The sequence below is a fragment of the Lolium rigidum genome, chromosome 4 (genome assembly GCF_022539505.1).
Source record: "Lolium rigidum isolate FL_2022 chromosome 4, APGP_CSIRO_Lrig_0.1, whole genome shotgun sequence".
In the NCBI taxonomy this organism is placed as follows: Eukaryota; Viridiplantae; Streptophyta; class Magnoliopsida; order Poales; family Poaceae; genus Lolium; species Lolium rigidum.
This window is the reverse complement of record NC_061511.1, coordinates 153,498,102-153,510,573: the sequence shown is the minus strand read 5'-3', so window position 1 is coordinate 153,510,573 and position 12,472 is coordinate 153,498,102. Positions and strand designations below refer to the sequence as shown.

General features: G+C 46.5%; 1 protein-coding gene across 1 annotated transcript; it reads left to right on the top strand.

Moving 5' to 3' along the window:
* The first annotated feature begins 4,910 nt into the window (after positions 1-4,910).
* LOC124706047 (F-box protein PP2-A13-like) lies at positions 4,911-7,348 on the top strand. Its single transcript, XM_047237712.1, has 3 exons — positions 4,911-5,525; positions 6,035-6,153; positions 6,637-7,348. Exons 1-3 carry the CDS (start codon positions 5,187-5,189, stop codon positions 7,079-7,081), a joined length of 903 nt encoding a protein of 300 aa, XP_047093668.1. The 5' UTR covers positions 4,911-5,186; the 3' UTR covers positions 7,082-7,348.
* The last annotated feature ends 5,124 nt before the right edge of the window (positions 7,349-12,472 follow it).

Genomic DNA, 12,472 nt, shown 5'->3' with positions numbered 1-12,472 from the left:
AATAAGTATTTTCTGTTATTTAAGATTGTGGCATGTGGTGTAGGAAGTGGGATATTTATTCTGATTTCTTTGGTAACGGAGGGAATACACAAATTTATTTTACCAAGGAAACCGAAAACATAGCCCTATGTTATTAATCTACATCCTAAGAATATCAATACTACATTAATTAGTGCTACTTTAATCAACCCAAGCTACATCTACATTCAAAGTAATGACATCTACTAATAGAGAAGGAAAGACCGCTTAGTTTTCTATATTTTTCTAACGAAAAGCTAAAATATAGATTATTACGGCACATAAATGTAGTCTAGAATGTAGATTAAACGGAGATAATATATTACTATTCAATATCTTTTGAAAAATTTGCAGGACCAGATAGCTCATCGTCTACATGAGTATTTTTACTATGTGGGGATAGGGTGAGCATGGTGGCCGAGGGGAGGGAGCGTAAGGAACATGTTCCTAAAGAAACACGTGTTGCACTTGATGCCCCATTTGATCCAATTGAATAACTGATACATGCGTATCTCTAGGATTTTGTAATAAAAAATATAGCATTAACTCCTGACAACTTGTATGTTAATGTATAACTGTTCAATCTCTTTTTAAAAAATTACAGGACCAGAGCGTGTACAGGAGGGTGCGCATGGTGGCCAAGGGAAGAGGGAGCGAAAGAAATAAAGAACCACGTGTTGTACTTGATGCATTTGATCCAAATAGAATAACTGATACATGTATATCTCTACGATTTTATAATAAAAATATAGCATTAACACCTGACAACGTGTGTATGTTAATGAAAGATGCAGAATGCTCACATGCTGCATATTTTTCGATTAAAAATGTTAATCTAATTTTCTAGGCGGATTGCAGTGTCGACCGAGGGAAATAATCAATGTGGTTGCACATTTGCAGCTAGTTGAATTGAATGTGATTCAATTGATTTTGCGGATCTGTTTGATCTTAGAAAATTCATGTACTCCATCCATACCGATTTATGTAGGTATTACGTGTTTTAGAAACTATACGCACTCCACACTAAATTTCAATAAAATGTAAGATATATGTATCACAACAGTTATCTCATTGGAAACTTCTTTTGGATATGAATCCAATGGTATATTTTTATGGCATATATCACATATCTTATTAACCAAATTAGCAGTCAAAACCTTTTTCTCGAAGTGCGTAAGAGCATCTCCACTCGTCCCCCGACGAGGCCCCCGAGCGACGTTTTTCTCATCCGGACGGCGAAATTCGGCCCAGTCGCGCCCCCGGTTCCTCGTTTTCGTCCGGATTTGGCCCTTCATCCATCCGGCGAGCCCACGCCATCCCCGGCCCCCCGGGGCGCGCTCGGGGACTCCGGACGAGTGAAAAGCGGGGAAGGGCCCGATCCGTCGGTGACTCGACGCACGAACCCCACCGCCACGTCGCTCAAAATCTCCCCACCCCTCGTATCTCTCTCGCCGCCGGCACCACCCCGCCGGCTTGTTGCCCGATTCCGCCGCCCTCCTTCCCCACCTGCCTATATTCCGCCGTCTTTGGACGACGGCCTATCTGGCTGCTCTTCCGCCGGTCTGTTTTCCGACTTTGGCCTGCTCCTCGTCGCTCGCGGCTCGGGTTGCCTCGACCACGCCCGTCAGGTGTTCGTCCATTTGCCTCGCCGGCCATGGACTCGGAAGAAGAGGAGGAGCAGATGTTCGTCGAGCTTATGCAAGAAGAGATGGCGGCAGCCGCCCAAGACGACGAGCACATGATGATCCTCGGTTGCTTGGCAAGCATGTACGCCGGACCGGCAGGCGGGTCGACGTGGTGGGTCGGCACCGAGTCGCCGGAAGTGCAAGCCGAGACAGCGAATGGAGGGCTACTACATGTTGTACGCCGACTACTTCGCCGACAATCCATTGCACGGTGAGAGTGTTTTCCGGCGTCGTTTCGGGATGAGCGAAGCTATTTCTGCAAATTGTGTATGCCATCCGAGACTTTGATCCCTACTTCGGATGCAAGGCGGATTGCACTTGGTTTGGTTGGATTTTCGTCACTGCGGAAGTGCACGGTGGCTATGAGGATGCTCTGGCGTATGGAGCTCCCGGTGATACTGCGAGATGACTATCTTCGGATGGCGGAGTCCACGGCACTTGATTGTTTCTACCGGTTCCGCAGGGCCGTCATAGCAGTGTTCGGGGACTATTACTTGAGATCACCCACTGTCGAAGACACTCAGAGGATCCTTGCAACAAATGAAGCTAGGGGTTTTCCAGGGATGCTTGGAAGCATTAACTGCATGCATTAGCAATGGAAGAACTGTCCATTTGCGTGGCAGGAAATGTACAAGGGTCACAAAAAATGCTGCACTGTGATACTTGAAGCAGTGGCTACCTATGATCTCTGGATTTGGCACTCTTTCTTTGGTATGCCTGGATCAAACAATGACATCAACGTCCTAAACTGCTCCCCGGTCTTTTCCAAGCTTGTTGAGGGTCATGCTCCCCCGGTGGACTATGTGATCAATGGTCGGCACTACAACAAAGGATACTACCTTGCAGACGGTATCTATCCAAAGTGGGCAACATTTGTGAAGACTATCTCCAACCCTAGCACCCCCAAACTTTGCGAGTTTGTCAAGAAACAAGAAGCTTGCCGAAAAGACGTCGAGCGTGCATTTGGTGTCCTCCAGCGGAGATTTTCACGTCGTCCGGTTCCCCGCTATGACTTGGTCCAAAGATCGGATGTGGGAGGTGATGAACTAGCCGTGTGTGCCTACAAAATATGATTATTGAAAATGAGCGAAAGCATCCGGTTCCTCCGGCTGAGCAAGAAGCACCATATGAGAGAGAGGGTCCTCTTGCACGGCCTAATCACCGAGTGCGTCCATCATGGGCCGCCTTCTTTGCTATGCGCCGGGAGATTCGAGACTCTACAATACATCGAGCTGTCGCAAGATGATCGCAGTGGAGCACATATGGAGGCTCCGAGGCAACGCCAACGCCGACGCCAACTAGTCTGTCTTAATTTGTTTGAAAAATTGTGAAATTGTGTGCTTCATTTGTTTCAGCACTTGTTAAACATTGTACTGATTATCGCCGAATTTGTTTCAGCAATTTTCGTACTCTTGGTCGCCGAACTTGTTAAATTTGTTTGAAATATGTCAAATGGTCGAGGTTGGGGGTTTCTGCTGGGGACGGCTGGAACTTCGGCGCTCCCCACGCCAAATCTTCCTCCAATCCGGACGAAAATTTCGCCGGATTTGGGCGTGGGGAGCGCCAACGAGTGGGGATGCTCTAATACCCAGGTAAACCGGTATGGAGGTAGTATTACATCCTCTGTACAAAATAGTAAGACTTATAAATCTAGTTCAATGTCATCGCTATCTAAGTTTAACCATTAATATTGTAGAAAACAATATGAATATTTATTACACGAAATCAACATCAATAGATGCACCGCAAAATATATTTTCAGAATGTATTTATTAAATATTATAAATATTGGTATTTTTTATATATTTGGTCAAATTTAGTCAGCATTGATTTTTGAATGAGTATACATGCCTTATTAATTGGACCAAAGTTAGGGCACTCACATTGCTCTACCGTGTAGTGTATCTAATTATGGCACATAGGAAAGATTATGAGCTGGAGGGAGAATTAATGAAGAGAGGAAGGAAGACGGTATCTAATTTAGGATACGACTCTTAACGCGAATTCTAACATAAAGTAATCTTTGCGTCCGGCTCTAGGCCCATGGCCAATCTCATGTCCATGGCACACCAAATCAGTTAATTAATTAGACCCTCCATTAGATATGGTTAATTGGGTTGCTAATACCATGCTTTGTATCTTGCTGACAAGGCAAGGTTAAGATACGATTTTATCGTTCCACATTGAGACCGCCCTTAATTCACTGTAGTACTCGCTCTGTTCCATATTAGTTGTCGCTTATTTACATATATGTAAACATATTTTGTGTGTAGATACATTTAAATATGTGATAACTAATACCAAACAGATTTTGTACACACTTGCATGTGATGTATGTGCTCCGTATGGTCAAAATATTCCTTGAGATTTCCGCTCGCCATGGCACATTTGTTAGCTAGTTTTGCTAAGTAAGCATCAACTAGTGTGTGGCATGATGCACCTCCAGATTTCTTATCTCAAGCTTTGTTAGGTGATGTAAGGGTACTTACTAGCTATTAAAATCTCCTTGATGTAAAAGAAAAAAACAACCGGAAGAGCGGAGCTCTCGGAAACCACGGGACTCTCTCTGCAAACACTGGTTCAAATTCAAATACAACGTGTCGATCTCAACCCAGTCCATAATTAGGAGAAAGGGAAAATCCGTGTGCCACACTCTCACCGCCAAACTGCGGCGACGTGGGTTCGAAAAATTGCATGCACGCGGTAATTAAGCCGGATTTAGTTAAAGCAAAGATAAGATCAGAATCAGATATAGCAGCTTGCCAGGCTGTCCGCGCGCGACGCGGTGGGCCATCTACGGAAGTCTCCAGGCGACCCTTCCTTCCTTCCAAAGTTCCAAGCTCCAACGGTGCCACGCTCCCTGCACCCACCGCACGGACCACCTGGCCTGGTTAGCCTGCAGCCATCCGCCCGGTGCAGTGGACCGCGTCCACGGATGTCTCGTGCTACTGGCGGCTATTAATCCGTAATAATATCCAATCTGTTAATCCTCCGAGATTTCCAAGTGGACCGTGGTTCCGGCATTTACGAACGTGCCCTCCGAGATATTTCCGCTCCGTTGCAATCTTACAAACAAGTCCTACTCAAGGATCTAAAAGTCATTAGAAGGTCCTCTGAGGGTGTAGCCGTGAGCGGAACTGCCCATGAAACCCTATCCATCGCCATTAGCCCCCTCGTCTATTTATTCCCTTCCGCGACGCTTCCTTTCCGTTCTTCCTGTTTATGTATTCCTTCCTACCCTCCTTTCCTCCATAAAAAGCTCTGCTTTTCCGTCAAGCGGCGACGACGCGAGAAATTCGAACAAATTCCGGGAGGATTCCATTCGCCGATGCTCTCTTCCTGACCACGAGCTCCACCACGCGCGCGGGAATCGGGTTCTCTGATCGACTGAGGCCGGGGATCGTCTGATTCGGGATCGAGTTCCATCTACAAAGGTCAGCGCTGCGTCTGCGAGGTCGTTGCGACTGGAGGAGCCGGGAGGCCATGGGGGCGGGAGTCTCGAGCCTTTTCTTTGGGACTGGCGGCGACGCGACGGCGTCGGGCGCCACCGGCATGGGCGACCTGCCGGAGCTCTGCGCCGCCGAGGTGCTGCTCCGCCTCGACGCGCCGGAGATCTGCGCGCTCGCGCGCCTCAACCGCGCCTTCCGCGGCGCGGCCGGGGCCGACTTCGTGTGGGAGGCCAAGCTGCCGGAGAACTACCGCCACCTCATCGGCTACGTCGAGGGCGGCGGCGAGGAGGGCCGGAGGCGGCGGCGCCGGGCCGGGAAGAAGGAGATCTACGCCAGGCTCTCCAGGCCCGTGACCTTCGATGACGGCACAAAGGTCAGATATTTTTTTCCTGACGAATAGTATGTCCCTTTCCTTTCCTCTCCATGCGCTTAATTATGACTTCAACCATCGGTCCTGTGTTCTAGTAGTACCTGCAAGTTGGGACGCATCTTTTGCTGAATTAATTTGCTTCCCCCGTGTCTCACGACTTAATCCAGATAAAGTATTGACCCTCTGAATCATTCCAAAATTAATTACTGTTGACTGGAAGAACTTGTCATGTGTCTTTTATCTCTAAAACTTAGTTCCAAATTAATTGACCCTACTTTGTATCCAGGCAGACAAAGTTGAGTCAATTAATTTGGAACATAGGGAGGATTTCTTCGCTTCCTGTAAATTACGTACTTCACAAATTTGAGCCCTATTGGAACTTTTATCTGAAATCTTGCATATCTTCAGCCCAGAAAAACGCATGATTCTTTTTTATTTTTGGGAGCTACAAATACTTTTTTTTACACAAACTGCCAGCTTTTTCTGAAATTTCTTGTCCTTCCTAATTGCAGGAGTTCTGGCTGGAGAAGAGCAAAGGTAGAGTTTGCATGGCGCTATCCTCCAAAGCTCTGGTGATAACTGGCATCGACGACAGAAGATATTGGACACATATGCCGACCACAGAATCAAGGTAAATATTGCCTTGGAACCTTGCACTTTCTGAACCAATGTCTATTTTTCAGTTTGTGTTGAATTAAAAGAAACGTTAGTTGAGTTGCAACTTGCAAGTGGCAACAGAATACTTTATTTTGTGACTGAACTGTTCCTTGTTTCACATGGGCAAACGTATATCAGAGACATGATATCTACGAATACATACAGTCATACACGCTTTCAGTTTTGTAGATAATAATTTGTATAAAGTACACACACGTTGCTTGCTGCCCTGATACACATAAATTCAACATTAATAACTGCTTATATCATAACAATGCTGTTAAAATATAATTTCGAGAAAGTACTTCCATGTGATGGCACCAGAAGTATGTGTCTACTATGGTGCCAGTGGGATGACGTTAGTACCCCGCGTAAATGTATTCATGTGTGCAGTAAATAAGGATGCATGACGATATTTGCCATGGAACCATTGTCTGAACCCATTTTGCTTATGCAGGTTCCAATCTGTGGCATACCTTCAGCAAATCTGGTGGTTTGAAGTGGTTGGGGAGCTCGATTTCAGTTTCCCCGTGGGAACCTACAGTCTATACTTCAGGATTCATCTCGGGAAGTTCTCCAAGCGGTTTGGACGCCGTGTTTGTAGCTCCGAGCACATCCATGGCTGGGACAAGAAGCCGGTGCGCTTCCAGCTTTCCACCTCCGATGGTCAGAATGCATTATCTCAATGCTATCTGGATGAGCCTGGGAGCTGGGTTCTGTACCATGCAGGCGATTTTGTGGCCTCGAAGCCTGGTGAAGCACTGAAGCTGAAGTTCTCAATGGCGCAGATCGACTGCACGCACACGAAGGGCGGTCTGTGCGTCGACTCGGTGCTTGTATACCCTAAGGGCTTTCGACCCGAGAAGGTGGTAACTGGCAGGGTCTCGGAGATGAGATCGTAGAGGTGTAGTTGTGTTGGTTACACTAGAGTTGTAGACAGACGCAGCTTGGAGCCCAATCCTATTATCAATTTGGGCTCCAGCATGCAAACCAAGGAAATGTCCGTGTAAAGAATTGTAGGTCCTCCTATTTTGTACGGTCAGAGCGCTTTGTGTGTCCAGTTTTCCGATGGGTATTTTTTCCTCTCCCTGGTGCTAAATTAGACTTTGAAGCTACGGATGAACGTGTTGTACTGAACTGGGATTACACATGTGTTTCCACTTCTCTAATTGGTATTCCTTCTTAGAAACTTCTGTATGTAATTGTTCTTTCTACTGATTGTGGTGGTGTCTTTGACTAATGATAAATCCTACATGTTGAGAATTGTGATTTAATTGTGATGTTTGACTGCCTAGCGTGTTCTTCCTGTAGTCAGGTTTGGCAGGCTTTGAAGTTTCACTCTGACGCTCCCATCCGCGTCCTTCAAATGGCACACACCCTTTGGGAACACTGTCGTGGGTTGCCGTTTTTGGGATGTCTCTGTCCAGCGGTTTCTTTCAACCGGACGATCAGCGAAGGGTTTTGAACTATTTCAGTTTCGGCTATGTTTGTAAAATAAATAATGTAGCGCATAAATAAATAGTTTTACAATAGCTAATAATTAAATTTAAATCAATAACTCACATAGTTTAAATAAAACCAGTTGGTTGTCTCCTTTGTGGCTCCACATGCTCTAATTTTTTGGAGGTATACGTAACTTATTCGGTGAAATAGTCGGTGTAAAGCATGGCACGTCCCTCCAATCTTTGCCTTGGTTCTGATTTCTTTCTTCTAGTTGAAGAAGACCGGATTGTCATGAAATGCATGCATCACCTCGTCGTCGTTATCCATATTCTACAAACTAAGAATCCTATATTTTTTTTTGAATCAAATGGGCTCTATAGAAAATATTTCTATGGATAAAAATCCTACAAGGTTCTTTTTCCATAGCGACTGCAGCTAGGATGTTGTATAGGAAAATTTTCTATGGATAAAAATCCTACAAAGTTCTCGAATTTCAATGCATAACCTGCAGCTAGGAGATGAGCACTCAGCTAGATTTCTTTTTCCCATGAAGACTCAGGTAGACTGCAGGCGTGTGCAACATCTAAAGCATTCGCTATGATACAAATCGGCAGTTGCTCGATCTGTCTCGAAGCTTTCTCCAAATTCGCCTGGCTCGCTTCTATTGTCTGGACTAGATTTAGCTGTCACATACTTTAGAGCTGTTGATCCCCTCTTTCCTCGTCACCAGCATGATCTTCCGTCCTTGTTCATCGTCACCACCACGACATCCCATATTTCTTTGCTATAATTTAAAGCCTCTCCTTTTCCATTGTTTTCCCTGAGGAATCAACGGCGTGCGGCTCTCGGCTGGCGCCATCCGCTTTCGGTGCGCCCAAGGGTTCATTGGATTCGCTTGGGGCCTCCGCCATTTTTGTATGGCCGACCCGACCCTTTCTGCCGGCACCGGCGAACTGGAACCATCATCGTCATGATCAACTTGTCGCTCATTCTTTGCTTTGTCGTGTCGCCCCGGCAGTGATGCTAATGCAGCAGCAGAGCGTGTGGGTGATCGGAGCCCTCCGCCGGACCAACCGTCAATCGATTTCGTGCCATGCGAGGTAGTGCTTCTTTCTGATCGGAATTCCTTGTCGGGAACCGGCAAAAAATATTGGTACCTCCAAGGCCTCCAATGGCCAGGACCTTTTGTGATGGGGTTGGTGGTGGGCAAGGCGTGCTCGCCGCGAAGGGATCATCGTTCGTGCCTTGCCCACGCACGTACGCTTGACAGTTGACTCCAAACTATACACGGATACACACGCAGCATAGGGCTGTGTATTTCTGGGATTAGAATGTGTATATTCATGTATTTTATTTTATCAAGAGTCTAACGTGAAAGTCCACGAAGTTCTTCAGAATTTGCCAACGACTACTGCGTCAAAGCATGGGTATGTGTGTGGTATGCCACTAAAACAAACTACTGACCATTTTTCTAGGGCGCGACCAACTCCCATCTAGACAAGAAATATCTTAATTCGTAGTCGTAGTCAGCTGCAAACCAATGATGATGCACTTGACCGAGGTTTAACTTAATAGTACAAGTTTTACAGTGATTGGCATTTTTAATAACCATCCATTAACCTTGATCTGACGGTGTTAAATAGACGGAACCAAACTGACGGAACCAAAAATATGAGACCGGAACCAAAATTTGTGGGACCGGAACCTCTAGTATATTTTACGAAAATTATAGAATAGGAGTGTCCTTTAGAGAGGTCAAATCATAGAATAAAATTGTACGGATCTTAAAGTCCCTGCACAAACCTTAAAGTTGCTACGTATGAGCAAATAGTCATGATCGTGATCTCACTCGTTCTCTTTCGATCTCAGCTCTCATTCTCTCTTACGTACTGACGTCGCTCATCCCCTAAATCACGAAGGTGATCACTTCGCCCCGACGATCCTCCGCGTGGATGTCAGGATGGCAGTACATCCCCGGCCACCGGCGCTAGGCGGCAGAGGAGTAGCGGCAGACCCGCTGCGGGGGAGGAGGAGAGGCGGCAGGGGAGGGGGACGAGGCCAGAATAGTCGGGCTCCAGATCGATCTCATTGACAGTTCTAGAATCTTAGCCCAGCCGCCGCCGCTCGCGGCTCCCGCTTGCAGACCACCGATCTTGGAGTTCTCACTAGTGGAGAAGAGGCCTTTGGTCCCAAGCAAATGTCCCAGTGCTGAACCAAACCGGGTCCAATGGTGGCATTGGTCCCGGTTCGTTTCTGCCCAGGACGACCCCACACACTGGAGCTTGTCCGGTAGTGGCCTTTGGACCCGGTTTGTAATACAAACCGGGACTAAAGGGTCCACGGCAGGGCGCGGCAGGTGGTGTCAGGCGTGGGAAACCTTTAGTCCCGGTTTACAAACCGGGTCCAAAGGCCCCCCCTCTGGACCCGGTTTGTGTTACAAACCGGGACAAGGTCCCCAATCTGGCTATATTACCTTGCCTTGCCCAAGTGTTAGCCACACTTGGCCATTTTTTCACTTTCTTCACAAGAGGGGTGTATTGCTCTCCTCTCTTCTTCACATGCACAAGAGGTGTTTGATGAAATGCTTAAGAGGATTTGCCACTTGATTTTTCTTCTTCATCGAGGTTAACAACTTTATCATTTTCATCTGTAATTGATAAAATGCATGTGTATATATACATCGTGATGTTCTCGTAATGATTTTGATCAGCTAAATTATATCATGCGGATGAATCGGCAATGGATGTACATTGACCGACGGTTTGACGAGTTCACTTCGGAATCTGGATAATTTTATGGCCGTGGCGGAGGCAAACAAACATGGTGGCTTCATGTATTGTCCATGTGTGAACTGCAAGAATACCGTAAATTACGCTCACTTGAGTCTCATTCACAGCCACCTTCTGCGATCCGGTTTCATGCCCAGTTACTATTGTTGGACCAAGCACGGAGAAAGAGGGGTTATGATGGAAGACAATGAAGAAGAGGAAGAGGATGATGACGGTTATCCCAATTTCCCTGAATACGATGATACTGCAGAAGGCAATGAAGACAATGAAGTAGAAGATCAAGAGGCACCGGATGAGCCTCGTCGATGATGATCTTGGTCGGGCCATTGCTCGATGCAAGGAGAGAATGTGAACTGAAAAGGAAAGGTTGGCCTTCGACAAGATGATAGAAGATCACAAACAAATTGTTATACCCAACTTGCGAAGATGACCATAAAAAGCTAGGCAGCACGCTGGAATTGTTGCAATGGAAGGCAGAGAACGGTGTCACTGACTCAGGATTTGGAAAGTTGCTGACAATAATTAAGAGGAAGCTTCCAAGGGGTAACGAATTGCCCGCCAATACGTACGAAGCGAAGAAGATTGTCTGCCCTCTAGGATTAGATGTGCAAAAGATACATGCATGCATTAATGACTGCATCCTCTACCGCGGTGAGTACGAGAATTTGGATGCATGTCCGGTGTGCACTGCATTGCGGTATAAGATCAGACGAGATGACCCTGGTGATGTTGAGGGCGAGTGCCCCAAGAAGAGGGTTCCTACCAAGGTTATGTGGTATGCTCCTATAATACCACGGCTGAAACGCTTGTTCAGGAATAAAGAGCACGCTAGGTTGTTGCGATGGCACAAAGAAGACCGTAAGAAAGACGTGATGTTGAGGCACCCTGCTGATGGATCCCAATGGAGAAAAATCGATAGAGAGTTCCCAAACTTTGCACGGGATGCAAGGAACTTAAGGTTTGGTCTAAGTACGGATGGCATGAATCCTTTTGGAGAGCGAGCTGCAGCCATAGCACCTGGCTTGTGACTCTTTGTATATATAACCTTCCTCCTTGGTTGTGCATGAAGCGGAAGTTTATTATGATGCCAGTGCTCATACAAGGCCCGAAGCAACCCGGGAACGACATTGATGTGTACCTGAAGCCATTAGTCGAAGAACTTCTACAGCTGTGGTCCCTAGCGGGTGTACGTGTGTGGGACGAGCACAAGCGGGAGGAATTTGACCTAAGAGCGATGCTTTTCGTAACCATCAATGGCTGGCCTGCTCTTGGTAACATTTCAGGACAGTCAAACAAGGGATACAATGCATGCACACACTTGTTTACATGAGCTCGAAGGTGATTATTTGGAAAAAGGTCGGAAGGTCGTGTACACAGGGCATCGTCGATTTCTTAGGATTACCCATCCCGTAAGAAAGAAAGGCAAGCATTACGACGGTGAGGCTGATCACCGGAGGAAGCCTCCCATCGTGATGGTGTTGATATATTTGGTATGGTCAAGGATCTAGATGTAATATTTGGAAAGGGTCCTGGCGGACGGTGCTGTTCGAATGACGCTGCCGGACACGCGCCCATGTGGAAGAAGAAATCTATTTTTTGGGAGCTAGAATATTGGAAAGTCTTAGAAGTCCGCTCTTCAATCGATGTGATGCACGTGACGAAGAATCTTTGCGTGAACCCTGCTAGGCTTTACGGGCGTGTACGGGAAGACAAAAGATACACCGAAGCACGGGAGGACCGGCAACGTTGGAAAGACCCCAAAAATCTGCATGAGAGAGTTAAAGGACGTCATTTATCCAGCTACGCTCTTACAAAAGCGAGAGAAGGAAATATTTTTTGAATGTCTTAGCGGTATCAAGGTTCCGTACGGCTTCTCCTCCAATATAAAGGGAATAATAAATATGGAGAAGAAAACATTCCGAACCCGAAGTCTCATGAGCTGTCACGTGATAATGACACGGTTGCTTCCGATTGCATTGAGGGGGCTTCTACCGGAAAATGTTCGATTGCCCATTGTGAAGCTATGTGCATTCCTCAATGCAATTTCTCGGAAGGTAATAA